At 39.4% G+C, this 21,643-nt stretch overlaps 1 protein-coding gene across 6 annotated transcripts in view; it reads right to left on the minus strand.

Moving 5' to 3' along the window:
* Window positions 1-21,643, minus strand: part of OXR1 (oxidation resistance 1) — a 355,773-nt gene that overhangs the window by 278,471 nt on the left and 55,659 nt on the right. For 4 of the 6 annotated variants that reach the window (XM_077186970.1, XM_077186984.1, XM_077186998.1 and 1 more), the window contains exons 4-5: window positions 20,685-20,819; window positions 12,653-12,770 (exon numbers count right to left, since the gene is read on the minus strand). The exons of the other annotated variants lie outside the window; for them this stretch is intronic. In XM_077186970.1, coding sequence (XP_077043085.1) covers window positions 12,653-12,770; window positions 20,685-20,762 — 196 coding nt within the window. In that variant the 5' untranslated portion in view covers window positions 20,763-20,819. The remainder of the gene's footprint in view (window positions 1-12,652; window positions 12,771-20,684; window positions 20,820-21,643) is intronic. 6 annotated transcript variants of the gene reach the window in all.

Raw genomic sequence — 21,643 nt, forward strand, 5'->3', positions numbered from 1 at the left:
TACACTACCAGTCTTAAGGTGTCCTCCAGAGTTCATAGCCCTGTGTTAGATGCTCATAATTCCCACAGAGAGTTCCCCACTGGAAGAGTTTGCAGCCCGAGGATGACGTTCACAAATGAGGGGAACCACTTAAGCAAACCAGTGAAAAGCTCCAGGGAGAGATATCAGGAAGGAGCTGTAATCCTCACAGTAAATGAAAATGTAATTCTGTGCAGTATGGTGAACTCTTTTCTAAAATGGTGAACTCTCTTCTAGAATGAGCTAGTTAAAATAAGGAATAATCTCAGTATTTTCTTCCCAAAGCAAAATTACACTATGCTAACACAATATATACATGATTTTGGGTTTTTTTCTCTTTCATAAATCTAACACAATAAATCTATTCATTCAAGAAACAATTCCCTGCCCAGGACTCATACAGATCTGCCCTTTACCCCTGTAGGTCCCAAGCCACCTGATGCAAACATGCTGCAGTCAAAAGCTGCTCTGAGTTAAAAATCCCACAGAAACAAAGTATTTTGAGGCAGGGCTGGTTTGTTACCCATGGTTTGGGAATCAAACATAGGTGAAGCAAAAGGCTTTAAGCCTAGAAGGACCTTTAATGTTAGATAATGGAAAGAGTCCAGGTAAAGCTTTCCTGATTTTTCCTTTGAAGTGCAAATTCGAAGGTTGTCATTTGGATGTGGCAGTTACCATGTCTGTTGTTCACACCTGCCAAAGAGGCAGATGTGTTTGGGCAGTTCACATTTCCCAGGTGTATGGGAATGATGGATGAATGTAGTTAGCTTTGGGGGACTCTCCTACCATTTAGTGGGGTCTTCACAGGAGCTATCAAGAGATACAGAGTATGGTGGTGTAAGTATAGAGGCATAGCTGTATGAATGCCTACTTCCAAATTCACTCTTTTTTTGTGATGTGTTTGAATGATGAGATGCTTCCTCAGAACACTTCTGCAAAACTGAATTATAGCCAATGGTTTTGTTAGATATGCTTTAGGGTTGAAAGCTCAGGATATTTCCTGTAATATTTTCATATTTAAACCAACTTATAAATGTTCCCTGGAACTGTAATTTTTTCCCCCTGATGGCAAAATGCAAGATTTTAAAAAATCTTAAAATATCCAGTTAATATAAATTAGTCATTCCAGAGTTCTTTTCACCAGTGCTTCCTCCAGGACTGTTCAAATTCAGATAATAAACACTACATGAATGGATGTCCAATGTCTTTAAAGCAACTCATTGTGACAGAGATTACCTAACCTCAAATCTTCAGATCCCAGCATGCCCTGAATACTGTGTATAGATAACAGTGAAGACCACAATGAGAAGAGGTTTAATATTAATTATACTTTTTAGACAAAATTAAAATGGATATTAGTACTTTCTTGTCATTTATTTCCCAACTTTCTCTAAGTATGTAATGTTCTTTGGCTTTTCTGATAGACTTTCTTAAAAATTCAAAGTAAACCAAGCAAATAGTGCTGAAGAAAAATCCAAAGCCTGATTTCCTATGGATTTATGTCTACTGTGAATTAAGGAATGAGATCTGAGTGAAGCATTTGCTATCATATACAAGATTTTTAACTATGCTCTCATTTCTGGATTCTCTGACATTTGGTAAATCATGGAGTGACACTATAGCCATTTTTTTTCTCCTTAGTCATTCTGCTTGGATATGTCATAAAAGTCACCTTTCTTAAACTAGTGCTATTTTCCTGCATTGGAAGTTTTCAAAAAGCACAGACAGAGAGGAATGGACAGAGCAAGGCTGCAATTGAATAAATTTCATTTACAAAACAAACTGTGAGGAAACACAAGGGCACCACAACCTTCACTCCTGCAGCAGAAATATAATTTTAACTCCTTTGTATGTAATGCTGAATTCTTGTGACAATATAGATTTCTTGCCCATGGACAATGGGTAAAATAGAGATTATATCCAAAGTTAATCCTCAACTCTATCACTCATTTGAAGATAAAAAGCACTACTTAAGATTTTCAGGGAACCAGAGAATAAATCAGATATTTCTTATGTTTCCACATCATACTCTTCCCTGTTTCTGGAAAGAAAGATGATAGTTTTCACAAGGACTAGGTGATCATATTGTCTCAAATAACATATTCCCCTGAATATAATCAATGACATTTTATCAGATTACTGACAGGAGCATGGTGTATTTTAAAGATGTATACACTTCAAGACAACATTTCCCAGTGACTGATTTGCGAGTATAGTGGATCTGTTCACTGGATGAGCTTGAATACAGTGCAGTCAGTAAATACCATTCTGGTGCAGGAATGTGAATCAGACAAACATGTGATGGAGTGAGGACAAATGCCATCTAAGAGGATAGTCACAGAAAGGGTATATTTGTTTTGAGGGTTACCTGTGATGTACCTCTGCACTTACATAGTTTGGAATTCTTTTCACTAGGTAAAAAAAGCTTCATTTCCTACAGTGAACCTAACAAATTGTTTTAGAACTGTGGGATGCAACACACCCTCAATGGTGGAAATAAAGAATATAGCCACATAAACTTGTTTCCCCCTTCCTGTGCTGCACTCAGACCTGTAGCATATTTGCAGCACAGAAGTAGAAAGAGTCGTGGTTGGTAAGAGGAGACTGGGGAGGTGGTTTGGTAGCTGAAGTACAAAGAATTCATGGCCCATTGCCTGATTCCCTCACCCACTAACAGATGGCAAGAGGGAGATTTATCTGCCTTAAAATGTAGAGAACAAGCTAACACACGATAAGGTTTTGTAAACCTCTGAGAATATTGTTCTCAATGTCATTCTTAACAGCCTTTCGTGCTGCACACTGGTTAACATGAGATTTACATGTTTAGTATTACTCTTGAAAGTCACAAATCTATAGAACCATTTCAGATGGTTAGTAATATGTGTGGTTGAACTTTACAACAGATGTATTGACAGTTATAATGAATTCTACAGCTTTTAGAACTAGCTCCATAAGAAAAATTAAGTCAAGGATTTACAGGGTGTCAATACAAATTTATTGAGAAAACTTCATAATAAACTTAAGGCGCTCAATAAGGGCTGGTTCTGAAATACCATAAGAGAAACAAACACAGTATGCACTGCACTGAATAGGACATGCTATCTACAGGAAGTTACTTTAGAAATTTTTATTTATGATATTCATTATGGAATTTCATTACCGTGAAGCATTTCAATACTTCACAATTACTCTATAGGAATAAACAGCGTTTTCTTACTTTGTTTCTAAGTTTAGAGTTTGGAATGCAGCAAAATGAAGGCAGGCTTGTGATAAAAGTTTCTAAAAATCTTGTTCTTAATTATTTTCACTATGCTACTGCCAAATCCTGATCATGATCAAACTCCCTCATTACCAAAGGTTTTGATAGTAGTGGCCCTTTAAACCTACAGATCTGTTCTGGAAATGAACAGAAATGTTTTTTCAGCCACTGCAGTCTTGAGTTTCTCTACACAAATTCTCCCAGGATTCACAGACATAGCATGTTTCTTTTATTTGGGTGAAGAAACAATTTAAAACCTGAACAGATTAGGTTTACACAAGAATACAGCTGCAAGACAAAGAGGTATTGTCATCTCTCAAGTTGTTTTCAAACTCTTGAGTGTTCACCCAAAAATCTATGATCTAATTGCCTCCTCTGCCTGACAGATCTTAAATCCCTGTCTCCCACTTCCCTGTAGGATAATATCCAGCAATCAGACTCCTGAGTAGTCTAAGGTGAAGTGCTGTGTTTGTCTCTTTTGCAGAAGATGTTTCATTTTGCATGAAAAAAGCAGCAGCTCAATGGACTGTTCAGTGAGGATGGGAATGTCATTCACTGCTCTAATGATGGTATTCATCTGGGAAGGGGGATACTTGCAGCTAAGGAATCCACAAGTATTTCAGATTAAGTAAGTATTGGAGAAGAGTGCACAACATGAGTTTCTCTCCTTTCTGCACAAATTTCCTTATCAACAGGCTGGAGGAAAACTCACTTCTACTTGCTCTCCAAAATACACAAGATGAGTATTTAATTATCATTTGCAAGCAAAATAGTCTTGCAGAGGAGTCTTATTCCAGAGCACCAGGCTGCCTCTGCTGCTCAGGGCACTCTTCTGAGAGGTGGGAAAGAGGTTCCATCTATGCAGAAAGAGTGATGGGTGTACAGAGGAACATTCAGCTGTGATATTAAGTATTTCTTATCTTAGTTATTTTAAACAAATTACCTATTAACATTTTGGGCTCAATAAATTCTATTTTGGCCTGTCTTCTTCACAGTTCAGGGCTCAGACTTCATTCAATAGTCAGGCAACTGAAAGTCTATAATTTGAGGCTTGTCTCATTGCCAGGAGGTGCAGATAATGCAAAGATCTTCGCTAAGAAATTACTGACAGGATCAAAATACACATAATGGGAGGAGCCTTAAGCTTGCACATTAAAACCTTAAAAACCAGGGCTGAGGATGTGTGAAAAATACTTAAATTCTCTTTATTGCATTTTTTAAAAGGTTTATAATAAGACATACAAAACCTGTTTTCTCTCAGCTTGCCTTCTATTTAAGTAGCCAGAAGGAACACAGAGGGAAAGGCTTTTTCAAATGAAGATATGGCAACTGAAGAGACTGAAGCAATTACATCCTTTCTTTATTGCAGAACAATTTTCAATGAGATTAATGAGAGAAACAAAATTAGTTTAATAAAGAAATTATTAAGGGATAAAATGTTCATGCTATGCATCTACTGTTACCATGTAATCTTGTTTTAGCTGATTAGATTGTTTTATCAGAAGCCTGGGTAGAAATGTAGTGGAAGATGGAGCTCAGTATGATACTTCCAAATTAAAGCATATAATAGTAGTCTCAGGTCATGCTGTTTGGTGTCACTGATGCACATGCAGGAAGAGTTAATAGCAATTCATTTCAATAAGCTGTCAGATTTCTGTGCTGTGGATGGATGTGCCATTTTAGTGGGAGGTTACTCAGATAATGTAGAATGATATAGAAAAGTCTTAAAACTTGGTCTCACGTTGCCTAAAAAAGGAAATAAGATTCAGGTGTGAAATTTATTTGAGGAGGATCAGCTGTGGGTTTTTTTCTACATAGAACCTGTCCTCTCTCATGGCTATGTGAAGAGTGTTGTGCTTCCTCTTAAAAAGTCACTTACAGATCCCCTCCTGTTTGAGCCTTATTCCTTTTCCAGAATAAAGAAATACAGGTACACTGTATAATACATAATATTTAATACAGGTATACAGATTGGTTTTTTTTTTACTATTTGAATACAAAGAATGAAGTGACACAAGTGTTATCCGGACAAGTTACTGAACAATTAGTTTTGAACCCCTTTAACTGGTAGAATATCTGGTTGGATGGTGGGGAAAGGGTTTATAATAACAGAGAAGAGCTAGAGCTGATTGTAGCCAGCATACCCCAACACTGTAAGTAGGAGAGAAGACTGAGCTGATTTAAGATGGAATTGAAAAGTTCCATTCCAACAGTCTCCTGAAGAATGTGAAAGCAGCAACCTGTAAATCCTTTTTTTTCTCTTGCCTTCTTTTTATACCAAGAGACCTGAAACACATGCATTTAAAACCACCAAAAAGGAATCATCAAATAATCTTTCTCAGCCCTGTATGTTGACTTTTAATAAAGCCTAAAACACAGGGGAAATTACAAAGAACTGCAAAAATCTTATACCAATATTTTAAAAGGGCAAACGACCCATCAAATCTCAATCCTAGCCAAATGATAGAATGTTTGACATCATCATTAATAAATAATTTTACTCCCCTCTTTGTAATATCAACTTTATTTTATGAAAAATAAAAGTTTTTAAACTTTATATTTTTCCTAGATTATGGATTTAGTTGATAAATAATATAAGTAATGTTTTCTTTTTGAATAACTCTGTCATGTATTTGCCCTAAAAGTATTTCACATTTTTATTAGGAAACAAGAATCTCAGTTATTAACTTAGCCTGAAAACATTAAATGGATTCAAAGCTTTTAAAATGGGGTTGCAAAGAGAAAATGGTAATGTGTAATAGAGGTTTCCTACAAAGATTGATTTGAAATCTATATTATTTATCCCTAATCTATTCAACATTTTTGTTTAAAAATAAATGAAGAAAAACAAAATTCTATATTCTATATTTTGCCAGTACAATTCTGTATAATTTTGACCTCTTGAGAATATCTGGTGGGTGCTTTTCCTGTGTGCTTAACCCAGAGTAAAGAAACCTCAGTAAACACCCTTGCATTTAAATCTTTTGGGGTGTTACAATGGGTCTCACACACCTGTCCTTGAACAGTGTTGGTAAGTGTGAACAAGTTGGATGTTCTCACAAGCAACGAAATACAGCTTAAATAGTGCAGCACAAGCAAGCCTGTGTGTGTTTTCTTAGAGAGCCTACAGCTGCTTCCCTTTGTTGCATCCCTATCTGCTCAGAACAGCTTTTCTTGCTAACTTGTTCAACAGTGACATGTGCATTTGAATGCAAGGCACACTGTGGGGTCTTTGAGCTTCAGAAGAACTGCTACTCGATCTGTTCCCACAGGACTGTAGTGAAGTAGAAACCAAATCTTCCCTTGGGTGAAGTCTACAGTCCACATGCTTCACATACTTATTAACCCTGAACTTCTGTGTGGCCTGCGGTCATCTGCATAAGGATGATAAAGTCCTAGAGAAGACAAGCGCCATCAGCTCAGACACAAGTCTTAACAAGGAGCACCTAATGGAGCTGGAGTGTTTTACCCTGGAGAAAAGGAGGCTCAGAGAACACCTTAGCACAGTCTCAATCTGCCTGGCTATATAGGAACACCTTAGCATAGTCTCAATCTGCCAGGCTATATAGCAAGGTGAGCTTTGGGTCTCTTCTCCCAAGTAACAAGCAATAGGACAAGAGGTTATGGCCTCAAGTCAAGTCACATGAAGTTTGAAATGGAAAAACAACTTCATGGAAGGGATTGCCAGGAATTGTAACAGGTTACCCAGGGAAGTGGTTGAGTTGCCATTACAATGGTATTTAAAAGATGCGCAGATGTGGTGTTTAGAGACATGGTTTAGAGGTTGACTTGGAAGCGTTTGGTTAACAGTGGGATTCAATCTTAGAAGTCTTTCCCAATGCAGGCAATTCTATGATTCTTTAATGCTACTATGTGTCTCTGAAGAGGTAGATAATGTAGGGCCTACTGTTGTCTATCTGAGGTGGCAAACACTGTACAGTCACCCAGTGCCACAAATCCACTGTGATCTAGGAGCATTAGGTGCATTAGCAATACACCATAAAGGCACAGTGGAGCAAGTTTCAGGTGTACAGACTTTGCTGATCAACTTGACACTTCCATTGGCCCAGGGAACATCAACACTACCAACCGCCTTGAAAAGCCCAAGATACTGTAGGTAACTAGAACAAAGGTATCCAAGTCTAGTCTGAGGAGTGAATTTCCCTGTCTCAAGACACTGTCCTGGTGAAGATAACCAAAATCCAGGTTTGCATGTGGTTTCTGCACATCTGGGCATGAGGATGAGTAAGGTGGCATAGCAGGCTGAGGCTCCTGGAGGAAGACACCGAGCATGACTCTCCACAGTCAAGTTTTCCTTGCACCCACAGTCTGTAAGCTCAGTGCAGAGCATGCATTTGCTTTGATCTCACATCTTTCTCCTTCAAAATAGCTACATTTTAACCAATAGCCTGGCTAAAGCCTGGCTCTAAATCAATGCTTCAGGAAAGAGAAGAGTAGTTGATTTCTCAGGCAGCATGATTAATTTATCCCAGCAGTGGTGTACAAAATAAGGGTACTGTCTCCTAATTCACCTGGGTTTGCTTTACAGGATAGCAACAATATTCAAAGAGCAGAAACTGCTGAAGAGTTATAGAGAGCATCCTGAGAGTAACCTGGAAGGAGAGCAGGCCCATGTAAGACATTTACACTGTTCAGTTGCAAATTTGCACGGAGTAATTCCTGTGTATAATTTTGTCATTATATTGGCTTTCAACAAAAGCTCATCTGATACACTCTCAAGATACCCCTAAGCCTTAACACTACTGATAAAAAGAAGCCACTTCTCTAAGAACTCAAATACTGCTATGAAGGAAAGTATTGCTATACGCTGATGACAGCAGGATGAAGGAATCAATGTAGCTGTGATAGCTGTAATACCGCTGCCATTGAAAACAGCGCTGAAAGCGGGGAGAAGAAGGCTTCAGTCCTGACAAATAAGGAAAAAACAAAACCTGTGGGGACCCTCTGTGTTTACTCTGTCTCGACAGTTTACATGCAGAGATTCTGGCATGAGCAACTTTCCATTGTTATGCAATATGGCCTGACCTGAAAAAACCTTCACTTTACTCAGCAACTCATTTCAGGCTTGAATCAGTGAACCAAAGATGAAAGATCAGCAGTTTATGCAGTATAATTCAGCTTCATCAAGCACACCTAAAATATGAGAATGGATGTTGCAAAACTAACAGCTCAGAGTCAGAAGACCTTATTTACATGATCATCAGGAAGCTTCCTGCCTTTTCAAAACCTTACTAAACTTTGTAGCATAAATGCAAGACTTGCATAGTGATAAGCTATATATTGGCAACAAGGTACATTGGTTTGAAGATGATATCCACCGTAAACTAAAATTCTATTAATGCTAACAAAATGCCAGTACTGAGACACTTAAAGCATCTTTGCAGTAGTTACAGTTGTATCTTTATCCAGTGCCTGTTTTAAAGCTGAGGTCTCAGTGTTTTACACCTTTCATGCAATATCATGTTTTTTTCATGTCACACATGAAGGTAATCATGGATTTGAAACATGAATCTAGTCCACTGCATTATTTAGTAAAATCTCACAGCAAATGCTGCAAGCCTTGCTCTCTCCCTTTTCAGTACAGACAGTTGCACAAAGCCCAGCACATTCCCAGATTCAACCCTGAAGGAACTACGACAATCTTCTACTTAGTGACAACTTGTATTTTAACTCTTTGTGCATGCCAATTAAATGTCAGCCAAACATTTTTCTTTCTCTTTCCAAGAATGGCTAGAGACCTGGATGCAAGCAAGTTACAAATACATAATATTTCACAGAATGTGTGTTTGTATATATATATATATCTTTTCTTCAAGGAGAACATAAAAATTTTGAGCACTAAGTTCCTCATCCATTCATATGAAAGAAGTGGGAGACATCCATTTTTGAATTGTTTCCTCTTCCTCCTCAGAAGGCTTTTTTTCTAGAAGTTCTCAAATGCAGAAGCCACAGCTGTTTCTCCAGTTTACAGTTGTTCCTTTATCCTATTCTGCAGTTCCTAGTCATATTCCATCTATGGTTCTCTAAGGCAGTATCCTTCAATGGCATTCTAGATCTTGGAAAAGATCAGAAGTGCCCTTGGGAAAAAGCCTCTTGCTCCCAGTTGTCTCCCTGGAGTCAGAATAGGCAGTAGCACCAAGAGTTCTGAATCTGAGAAATTTAATATTAATTGGTTCACCTGGAGATATTAAATACTTGGACAATTTATGGGATGTTGTGGTGTGAAGCAGTATCCTGTTTCACCTTTCCCAGTCCCTCAGGTGTACCAACCTCTCCCTTCCCCTTGCTAAGTGCTGTCCATCAATCTTAACATTCCAGCAAGGGCATCATCTGGTTGGTCAAGTTCCAAAGATGCTTCTCAGCCCTGGGGTCATTGGGCTACCTAGGTGTCATTGTCCTCTGAGACTGCCCCCCTCCCACCTGGTTGGTGGCACACCTGCCCCTTCCCCTTGGCTTAAAAAGACACGGGACCATGCAGTCAGGATTCTATTGTAGCTGTTACAAGATTCAGATCTGTGACCCTGGAATAAAACTCTGGATTAAACCCTATGGCAGAATCCATCTCCTTCTCCTCTTCACCTCGCCTAAAGCCTTTCCACCAGAGGTAAACTTGAGTTCCTACTTGCCGGGACTTGTTCCAAGTGCCAGCTGCAGCATCCAGCCAGCCAGGGGTGTCTCTGAGGTGAAACACCACAGCTGCCGCCTTTGGCCCAGCAGCAAGGGCTGGACGAGCCCAGGCACATTCCATCCGGTAATATTGGGATCATATTTCAATAATGGGTAGCTCTGGCAGTCAGAATATATGAGATATACATTTTGAATAGTTTGTAACTAGGACAGGTGTGGGCTGCTTTTCAAAATTCTGTTCCTAATGCGAAGGTTTCTGGGACAAATTTCAGATTCATTTTTAAATTCTAGAGACAGATTTCTTCAGGTGCAAAAATGTATACTTTTGTTCTTGGCTTGTTCTCAAGAGCATATAAATTATCTTAAATAATTCGAAAAGAAAGCAACCTCCATTTAAGTCTTACTATATTGTGCCAGACCAAAATTAAAGTTTGGCAAATGGTACAAACTGAAAACAACATGGTACCCAGTTGCTAGCAACATACTGTGAACAGATAGTTGTACAGTATGACTTTTAATTATTGAAGGCACCACTTTAAAGGATTATAGTTTCATATATTATCATAGAATCATAGCTCCAGTGGTCCCTTAAATGAATAACAAATTTTACTCTTGTAAGACTGATTTCCTACTGTCTTGATCAGTGGAAGCAGTATGTAAAGTTACTTTATATGTTACCTATAGTACATAGGTACTATATTAGTGAATAATTCATACTGGAATTTACTAAACACCAATAATTTCCAGTAACTTTCTGTTTTATATATGCATGGAGCTCTAAGTCTTCAGTAACAGAAACTACTTGACACAAGAGAAAATATATTTAACCCTCCTTTACACAAATTTCAAGCAAGCATTATATTCTTGTTTTAATCTTAATAGCAGTATATAGGGAGGAAAATGTCCTGGTAACACTGAAGATTCATTTTTTCTTTAGTTGTGTCAGAGGTAACCACTTAGAAAGAAAGATACAATTGCACCATTCCTATACAATGCACACCAGACCAGCTCTCATTCATTCAGACTCACATTCCTCCAAGTAAACAGATGCAGCTTAAAGGTAGAAATATTACCCCCCAATGTAGAATAATCCCTGCCAGCTCTGTAGGGTTCAAATACAGGAAGATAAAATCATATTGCTGAGAACCTCTAGAGATTTTAAGTTATAGAAATGCTTCTTTCAAGACTGCTCTTTTCTCAGGTTTTATTTCATCACTAGCAATGAAAAAGAATCAACCAACTTTTCCTTCTTCCTACTCATCCTCAGTCCTGTGTATAGGAAGGCACTTTGGACCAATTTCCCCTCATTTAACCCTTCATCTTGTGCCTTACTACAAGGTTGTTCTACTGGGAGACTATTTTTGAATACTTTCAACTCCCTGTAAATCTTGACGTACACTGGCAGAATTACACACCTTTTACCTGCCTTTCCGTGGTTAATGTATTTCATGTTGCATTAAAATATGTTTTAGAACATGCAACATCCTGCCAGACATGGGAAGAACACAAGAATAATTTTTCCAGAACAGTTTGTGTAGTGGCTCCATCTATCAGGTCACAAGACATTGAAAATCACTGCAGGTCACTGTTAAGCATTCTGTAACAGAAATGCCCAAAATTGCATAGTTTCCCTGTAATGTACATTAATCTTGCATTATAATTCCATGTACGATAGCTCTTTGGTTGTTCTATGACTCAGACCTTGCCTCATTATTAATCATTTCTAAACCAAAAAATAAAGATTAATGTGTGTACTTTCTTTAGCCACAAACACCAGTGTAGATAAAGCACAATATTTGCTCTAGCAGTGCTTTGCACTCTCCATACAAGCACATAAATGACTAGCCTCTTTTCTACCTTGTAAAAATGAGGTTCATAAGCAGCAATTGCTCTACTCTGTATTCCTTGCACGAACTGCTAAATATTATATTTCTAGTAAGGTACTCTTGCATTCTAAAGATAACTTAAATGCATCCTGCTTTCATAAATAATATATTGGTGACTCACTGATGTATCATAAGACACAGTTAAGTAAGAACCATCTGGAAAACAAATCAATATTAGGTATAGGACTGTTTTAACATCTGTTGGTTCCTTTAAAATGAGATTGTGGAGACTTGTTAAACAATTAGTTTCCAACTTCTGCTTACACTTACAATCACATCTACCACATGTTTTTTCCTTCATGAAATTAAGTTAGTTTCAATCTAAGCACAGTATTGTGGTTCTGAAAGCACTGCAAATGCCAGCCATAGGATGTCGTTGTCATTGAGTGCACCTGAATGGAGATGTTGGTGCAACAAATAGTCTTCGGTGTGAGAGAATGTTTGAGCTTTGCATATACTGAAAAGCAGCTGAAAGCAGTGTAAAAATCCCACATAAATCAAAATAGAAAATATTAGAGAAGGAGTAAGTGAAGAAACTAGAAGTTACAATGTTTAGGTAAGGCCAGTATTGCTTTAAGAAGCTTTTAAATAACTTTTCCTCTGGCATGGATTTTTTTAATTTGATAATTGAAATCCATATGTATAGTCATTACCAAATGCATTAAAATGATGTAAAGACCAGAAAACCTATAACTTCAAGGAGCAATATGAAAAAGGGAGGCTTGTAAAGTGAATTTACACTGCTTTCCCCATGGGTTTTCCAGTTTTAGCACATATCCCTTCCCCATTTTCAGGTTGACCATGCAGCTGAAACAACATCATCAGTGTGTACATTTCCCACCAAAAAGTTCGGATTCTTTCCTCTCAGCTCTGTATCCACTGAACACTTTTGTTCTTGCACTCCTGAAGTCCATGGTAGGCAGGCAAGGACAGACACTCCTTGTTGGCGCTCTCTGCTTCTGGAAGATAAGAGGGAGACAGCACATAGTCTGGGTTTTCCACAGGGACCAGTTGATTCTGCCTGGAGACTGTCTTCCCTTCTTTCCCATTAACTCACCCAGTATCTTAGAAATTAATGTATCCCAGAATGAGGATCTGTTGTCATTATATTGCAAGAGTTCTATTGCCATTATATTGCAAGGGTTCCATATTGCTAGAGTTTCATACCTCCTTGATGTTTCTCACAGGCAGCTCCTCTAGGCACTGACTCTTCCTTCTTCTCACAGTAGCCAACCAACTCCAGTTCCCCCTCAGCCAACCAATCCACTCTATTATGGCACTCTTCTTATTGGCTACAGCTGTGGCCTGTTAAATTCAGGCCTGCTCCTAAACCTTAATAATTAGCCCAGCTGAAAGTCCTTAGGGGTAAGATTACTTTCTATACTACCTTTATTTTCTTATATTCTATCCCCCTACAATTCCCCCTTTTCCTTTTAATTACAGAGTTGCAGCATTTCTAGAAGAACATGTTCAAATAAATTAACATTATGACACATTCATATATTTCATTCAGAACTAATAATTACACAAATGCTCAGTATTACAGTACATATTACAGTACAGATATATATATTTTTGTACAAATATATATATATTTCATATAACATATTTCAGTACAGATATATATATATTTCTGAGTGTTGGTTCAATTTTGCAGCTTTTCTCAGTTTACAAAGTACTTATCTTCAAAATCTTTTATACTCATGCTTAACAAACATTAATAGCTGCAATTGATACATTTCACCAATCAATAAACACATTGTACTAAATAATAGAGCTACTCCTTTTCCAGTTCTCACAGTTGCTCTAGTAAATTTTCTCCTTCCACTTTCAGTTTTATTGCTCTTCCTCTTTCAGTTCTCTACTCAGATCACCATAGGATCACATTGCTTAATGTTTAAGTCTTCTTTCCTGAATCACCATGGGATCACATTGGTCAATACTTAAGTTCTTTTCCCAAATCACTGCAGGGTCATGTAGTTTAGTATCTGAGTCCTTTATCCCAAATCCACGGGGTCACCATTTGTTGTTATTATATTGCAAGGGTTCCATATTGCTGGCATTTCACACCTCCTTGACGTTTCTCATAGGCAGTGCCTCTACCTCTTCCCTCTTCTCACAGTAGCCAAGCAACTCCAGTACCCCCATCAACCAATCAATCCACTCTTTTATAACACTCTTCTTCTTATTGGCTACAGCAGTGGCCTGTTAAAGTCAGGCCTGCTCCTAATCTTCAATAATTAGCCCAGCTGCAACTTCTTAGGGATAAGATTACTTTCTAGACTGCCTTTATTTTCTTATATTCTATCCCCCTACAAGGATCATTTTACAGGTATTTTCAACTCCCTTCACTAAACATACATGTGAGAGGGAAAAAAAATTATTCCATTAAGCCCCTCATGTGAAAATTTGAATTTAGATCAGTCTAGCACAGGTGAAAACATCTGAACATATGTGTTATCGGACACACTGGGTTCTGTCCTAGTATCTCATTTTCTAGTTATAAAAAAGCTTAGTGATGTATCCTGTCTACATGTCAGGTTAAAAAAAAAAGTGGGCACAGTCCAGAAGTACACACTTCAGAAATTACCCCCGACACCCCTCTTTTTTCATCTATCATTAACCCTAACAATAGCTCAACGCTAGCAACAATCCAGTCATATCAACAATGTAATTACTCAAGTCATTCCTTACAGTCTGTTCAGGAGCACATAAAGATATGAGGAGCGTGGCTAACAAGACAGTAGTTTCTTAACTGGTTCAAAAAGAATTCAGCATTCAATTCTCAGAGGACAGAGACACAACCTCCTTCCTGCTGCAGCAATTTTATTGGTTTGATCCATAATTTTCATTTTCTCCTAAACTCTGACTTTTCACTCTTAACACTGACTTTACACTCATAAAAATTACATAGGTATCTCCTTAAAGAGCCTCTTCCCTCAATAGATATAATCCTAACACTATCCCTACACTTAACCCTAACCTGAATAGAGAAGGTCACCTGTGGGGTGTCTCCTTTGCCATGCTCCTGATGTGCTCCCCATGGAGATCCCCATGCTGCTGAGAAAGCTGCACAACCAAAAGAAAGGCTGAGCTCACCAATGCTCATTGCACAAAGGCTTCTGCCCTGCTCTGCTCCACACAGGCTCCCAGCATCAGAAATCCACCTGGATTGCAGGTCCTCTTCCTCTTCCCCTGCCTGCAGATCAGCTTTGGGCTGATCTAGATCTCACAAGCTCTTCCTGCTGCTGACAGAGTCTGCCTGAGGAGCAGAGCTCTGCCAGGCGCCGCTGTGTCCCAGAGCAGCTGCTGTGCATGGCAGTGGCTGCCCACACACCTCCTTGCCTCCCCACCAGCCAGGAGACACGGCCCAAGCAGCCTTGCAGCTTCTTATAGGGAGTAATGCAGCTTGCAGACAGCTTACAGGTGCTCCAAGACACTGCTAGAGAAACAGGGGTAGCTTTTCCCCACATGCAAAATGCTGTGTGTGCTGCGCTGTGTGAGGAGGGCCTGTGGCCTCAGCCCTGCAGACTCCTCATGCTGCCCCTGCCCAGCAGCAGCAGTGGCAGGCAGGCTGGGCCGGGGGGCAGGACACTGCAGCATCCATGGAATCACAAGTGCACCCTGACTGCTAGGAGGCAGATGTCAGCCTGACAGCAAGTGCAGGCTGGCAGGGCAGCTGCCAGTCAGTCAGAACATGGTGCTGACAATGCCAGGGTTGTGGGTTGGGTCCTTGCATGGGCCATTCACTGAAGAGCTGGACTCGATGGTCCTTGTGGTCCCTTCCAACTCAGAATGATCTGTGACTGCATTTCAGTGTAAGTTTGGGCAACCCCTGATGTTCACAAGCTTTTCTCACCTGCAGCTCCCAGAGTATCCTCTCCTTGTCAGACCTTCCATCCCTGTAACTTGATTATCTTCCCCACACACTGGTTGTCAGATGCAATGGCCATTGCTTTGGGAGGATCCAACATGTTTGGTGCTCATTCTCTGTAAACGAGGTTTCTCTAGAAAGGAGACTTCTTCTGCCCAGCTAGCCAGTATATTGGGGCAGGCACTGTGCTGCCCCCACTCTCAGACACTGTATCCACCACTGATGGTGAGAGAGGTCAGGCCAGTCAGGGTTGTTCTGATGGTCCTTCCAGGGACAGGAAAGAGTGAAGAGCACTTTAAAAAAGGAGTTAGATGTTACACTTCAGTGCAACATCCTAAAATTCCTCCTATAACATGATAATAGGGATCTGCATTTAAAGCCCACTATTATTATTTAGAATCTGCTATTAGAACCTTGCTGGTTTCTCATATCCCACCATCTCCTGGCCTTCCTGAGTTACTATGAAACCAGAGAGCTGGCAGAGCTAGCCTAGAGGCCTGAAGAAGGGACTGTGAAAGGCAGGAGGTGCTGTGAGGATCCTCTTTGTCCATGGTGCCAAAGAAAAGCCCTGGAGAATAACCTCAGCTGATTTCAAGAGCTGTTGCTTCTCAACAGCAGAAAACCTCACCAGAGTAGGATATACTGCAGCTCTGCAAATGGAGAAGATGTTACAGAGTGTGGGTCATTATGCTGTGGCTGTGAGAGGGGGAGGCAAAGATCCTTGCCAGATCCTGGTGATTAGGAAGGGGACAAAGCAGATGTCCTCAGTGTGAATCCAGTGACAAGCCTTCCTTGCTCTTCCCTCCTCCCCACGTGGTCCTCCCTCGCAGCTGCCCAGCCTGCCAGCCTTGACCACAGGGGGAGTTTTGCACTGCCCAGGACACATGGAGAGAAAAGTGAAACCTCAGGGCTGGAAAGGCCAAGACAGGAGCAGAGCACAGCCAGAGTTGGGCCTGTAAGCACAGTCCTGATTTTGAGGGTTGGTAGGGGAAGATGTACATACCTATGAAAATGCCTGGTATCCAGATAAGGATGATTCCCACAGGTTTTTCTCTTTCTGTGTGCTTATGCATTGTTCTAAATTGGCCATGAGGGCATGGTTACTTACTCCAAAAGGCCAGTGTGGGCGGAGGCATGCAGGGTGTCTGAGCATTTGCAGTGTGTGCATATGAAAACATGCCACAATTTTTTCCTGCTGATCAGGGTCATATACAACTGTTTATGAGGTAATTTGGTTTGCTTAGCAATGTTTTTGTATTTCTCAACTACAAATGTTGGGCCAGAACCCTGCAGTGACCCTGAGGAAAGGGACACATCTGAAAACCAAACACCCAGGGTTGAATTTAGCAAGAGCTATTGCCCAGTCAGTTCATCTGGACTGCTCCCATTTCACCTGTGCACAGAAAGGCACCTAATTGTAAAATGAAAGCAGTATAAATCTCAGGGAATGTGATCTCTGTGGACAAAAAGTACCCCATTGTAATAAAAATCTTATGGCAGACCACACAATCTCTGATCTGACAGTCTAAAGATTGTTTTAAGAAATGGCTTCTCACTGCTGAAGTACGTGACCAGTAGTGTCAGACTGACTCCATCAACTTTCTATGCAAATCTGCTCAAGTACTGAAAGACTTTCTGCTAACTGAAGTCTTAATTTAAAAGAACAATTGTTCCTAGAACAATATTCCTGTGAAACTTTCAGTGAAGGAAATCTTCTTTCCCTGTCTTAATTTCATAATTGACTGTTTTGAATGAAACTTTCCAAATGTCATCTTGAAGTAGCACCTGGCAGGCAACCATGAGAATGAGAGTCTAACACAGTTATAAGTAATTGGAAGCAGAGTCTTATAATGCAAAGTGCCAGGCAAGCTTAATAACAGCCTCTGTTGCTAACCCTCTATGAGAGAATGGAATATTTTTATTCACGATATTGGTTTTGCTGAAGTTGTGTAGGTGGCAGATTTTAGCATGTGCAGAATAAATATTTCCTGAGAAATATCACTGAAGAAGAAATTAATTTGAATTATTAATTAAGGTGTTAGGCTAGCCAAATTAAGTACAGATAATGGTCATATTAATTATTCTGCCATTTCACTGATCTCTTTTATACCTAGCTTTTTAATAGCACTGCAGATCTCCCTCATCCTCTTCCTATCCTGATCTGACAGGAGAAATGGCATGCAAAAGTGTGGCTTTTTGAAAGGCACCTTTCTGCCTTTCTGTAAAGTCAATAAATTTCCATGTAATGTATGAAATAGTTTTCACTTCAGTTTAGTAGGGGATTAAGGGAAGGATTTTACCTCTTCTGAAGTGTTTAATAAAACCAATAGCAATATATATTTTCAAGAGGATCTTTCTATGCTTATCCAGATTCTTTTGATACTAGATGGAAACTAGTAACCGCTTTCAACAGGTTTGGAGTCAGTCCCTAAACTGTTATTACAATTTATGAAAGTCTGAATTCCATGAATAATTGATTCATTCTTCAGAAGCAGTTGTAAATATTTTTAGACCAGCTTCTGAGAAGAAACTACACACACACACACACACACACACATACACTCACAAAACCCAGTTAAAACTGTGGCAATGGTAATGCTCTGCTTTAATTCAGACTCATGGCAAAATCTGCAGAGAAACCATGCTACAAACCTGCTTTGCACTCATTTCTACACTTATCACTGACATAAGCTCACTACCTCTTCTCTTTTTTTCTAAATAAGACGTGCAGGAATGCTGTCTTACATTTATTGTGAGATTGGCTGCTTACCTGATAGCACAGGATTCCTCCTGCTATACTCACACTATCTTTACATGGAAATAAAAGCTAGTAGATGAGCAATTTACCTTCATTGTGGGCTGTCTAATCCAACACAAATCAATACACTAGTTTACATGAACAGGTCTTGTTGGCCATATTTTCTCTTCATAATTTCATAGTCTTTTTAAACACCTTCCTGTCTTGACTCTTATGTCACATCTCCAAATGTTTTCTTGCTGTGTAGGCAGCAGACCTATATTTGGCAAAAAAGAGTTGTGAATCCTAGAGCCAAAACAGGATACAGAAAGGTCCATAAAAACATAGCTGACAGATCTGAAGCAAGTCTGCATTTTGAGAGAGAGGATGAAGAGTTTTCAGCAGGAAGACAAAGTTCTGAAATCAGTTTTCAGTTCAGTTTTCACCTGCAAAGCAAGATGGCTACAAATATGTAATATTCATGCTTACTTAATGCCATGGATTAACCTCATAGATGAAGAAGGTGAATATATACTTTTTAGGAAGACTGAGAGAACTTTGTTTTGGGGTTTTGGGGTGGCCCCCCAGAGTGGCACTGTGCTCTTGCTGCTGCTGAGCCCTCTTTGCCTTGATGCTGCAGGTGGGTAACCAAGAGATGAAGGTTTTCCAAAGGGAAGAGACAGAGCAGCAGTACCAGGTTCAGAGAGCAGCAGGCTGAAGAGGCACAAGGCACCTCTGTAATCAGCAGCCTACAGGGTCAGGGCACTCTAGGCAGGGTTTGTGGCACTTTGGTAGGGTTTGTGGAGTGCAAGAAGAAAGCATTGCAGCATTCTTCTGTGGAGAAGAGGTAAAGCTGTGGGAGATCTCAATCACATCTGGGGGAACAGAATGGGAAAATGCATGGGGCAGGACATGGATGACAATTCTGGAGGAGGAAGTCTTGACAGGATGCAGAGAGATGGGGTCAGGGAAAGAAGGTATTGACATATTTGCTCACAGTATCATATGCTGAGAATGGGAAGGGCAGTTTGTCCTACACTGGATATGTTTAAAATAATTAATTAAAGATTGGGAACTGGCACTATGTCTGTCCCTAACAGCACACTCTTCAGAATGCAACTAGAGCTCAAAGATGGAGCATGTAGATTTTGAAGCCTAAGTTCAGGTCACTTCAAAAATTATTTTTTCATCTTCTGCTCCTTTGAAGTAACTTTTCCATTCTGTTCAAGGGTATACACTGAGGAATGTGTTCAAGAGCTAAAATACCAGCAGAAACTGTACATGTATTTGCATCCTGTTCTCTAACTCAACACAGAGCAATGTTCTGTGCTTGCACTGTCCTTGGGGGAAATGGCTGTAGTGCAGAAAGAGTTCTTGTTGAGTCACCACATGGTGAGGTCGTAGTGATGAGGAATTAATTAGTCTATGCACTGCTGACCTGCCTGGTATTTTAATTACAATTTTTCATCTAATCATGGTATATGAAAGGAAAGCAACTTACATTTACATTTCTAATTCTTCTAAATGTGGGTGCTACACCAGTCAGTCATGCTGAGGGATTGACAGCAACTACCTTCATGTGAAAATTTGGTGTAGTGAGTGTTGTCATCTTTGTTCCCTTTTTGAGTTGCTAGGCATTATCCTGTGAACTTCTTAATTTCTCCTATGGCTTGTTCAGGGCTAACACCAGTATGCCAATTATATGACAACAAAATCCCCAAACCTTCAGTTCATGCAATAGCAGCCCTTTGGTGGAAGTGCAACAATGTGTAATGAGACATACAGAAAGTCACTGGGTAGCAGTGAGGGGGAAGAGGAGAGACTGCCATGAAAAAATGTACAGAATTTATAGTGATTCTCATAGCTCTGCATAAGACTTGTTTTAAAAATGCAAGATTTTTTAAAAAAATCAATAGGTCCATACAGGATGTTCCCTAACTCCTTTCTGCAGAGTTGCTCAGACATAAAGCGAAAAGCAGCCAAATATTGCTGTCCATAGTGGGGAACTTCAGGAAATGGTGGATTCACTAACAATGGATCTTCCCCAGTGCTTCTTATTGTTCAGGCCGTGCTTCTTTAAGTCATTAGATATATGTTGAATTTTCAAGTTGGCAGAACTCATATACAGTACCCTCATATCATAACACAACAATTTCTTTCACACAGTTCCTGGGGGCTGAAAAAGGGAGTAGTATTTGTGACAAGATGGCAATGATAAGGCAGATGTGTCCTTGTACACAGTAGTAAGATTTTATTTCTCACCAAACGGGAATTCAACACAGCAGGAATAAGAAGAGAGGCTGCCAGTACTCCTCTTGGCACTGTTTTAATCTTCCACATGACCTTTCATGTGGCCTCTTCTGGTGCTCCCCATGATCTCAGTTATTCCTGCAAGACCTGTAAAAATTTTACAAAAAGAAAAATCCTTTTCTAAAAGCTTAGAAAAAGCTATTTAAAATGAGAATTAATACAATTTAAAATGAATGTACTTGATAAAAAATATATTTTATATATAGTATCTCTTAAATATTTTGTTTGTAAATTTAAAAAAACCCAACCTAACAAACCAGCAACAAAAGCCCCCTCTCTTACTAAAGATTTTATTTAGACTACTTTTTTAATAATTCTTTTCCTCTTTTTAATAGTCTTGAACTATGTCATCACAGCTTTAATTAGGATAACCTTTTATCTGTTTATGTTCTACAGTGACATTTGAAGATTGGCCTTCAGTGAGAGCTTTGGGTGATGTGCACACTGAGGCTTTGGAAACTTCTTCTGGACAAGCTGCCAGCAAACAATTACCCTTCTAAATGTCAATAAGCTAGACATCAATTGTCAGCTTGCATCATTTCTAAAAGCCTGCTTTCTCTGTAGATCACATCAAAAGCAGAATGCACACTTTAAAAAACAGAACTTGATTTTGATCATTTTTATCCCTAGGGACTTGGGTAAAGAGTGTTATACTTCAGAGCCTTTAAGTTACTCTTGTGCTGTTCCAAAACCAAAATATTTACAGATAATTTTTTAGAATATTGAGCATAGGCCCTAAAGTGGTTTTTTTAATATAAAGTTACATCAAAAAATGATGTTTACTGAGAGGAAAAATAAGCAATGGTAGTTTTAAGGAAGTATCAGTACTAACATTTGTGTGTGTTATGGGAGCATGGATTGGAAAGTAGTTGTGGCTGATGTTGAGTACATCTAGTGATGAGACCATGTGT

This window comes from Agelaius phoeniceus, chromosome 1 (assembly GCF_051311805.1).
Source record: "Agelaius phoeniceus isolate bAgePho1 chromosome 1, bAgePho1.hap1, whole genome shotgun sequence".
Classification (NCBI taxonomy): domain Eukaryota; kingdom Metazoa; phylum Chordata; class Aves; order Passeriformes; family Icteridae; genus Agelaius; species Agelaius phoeniceus.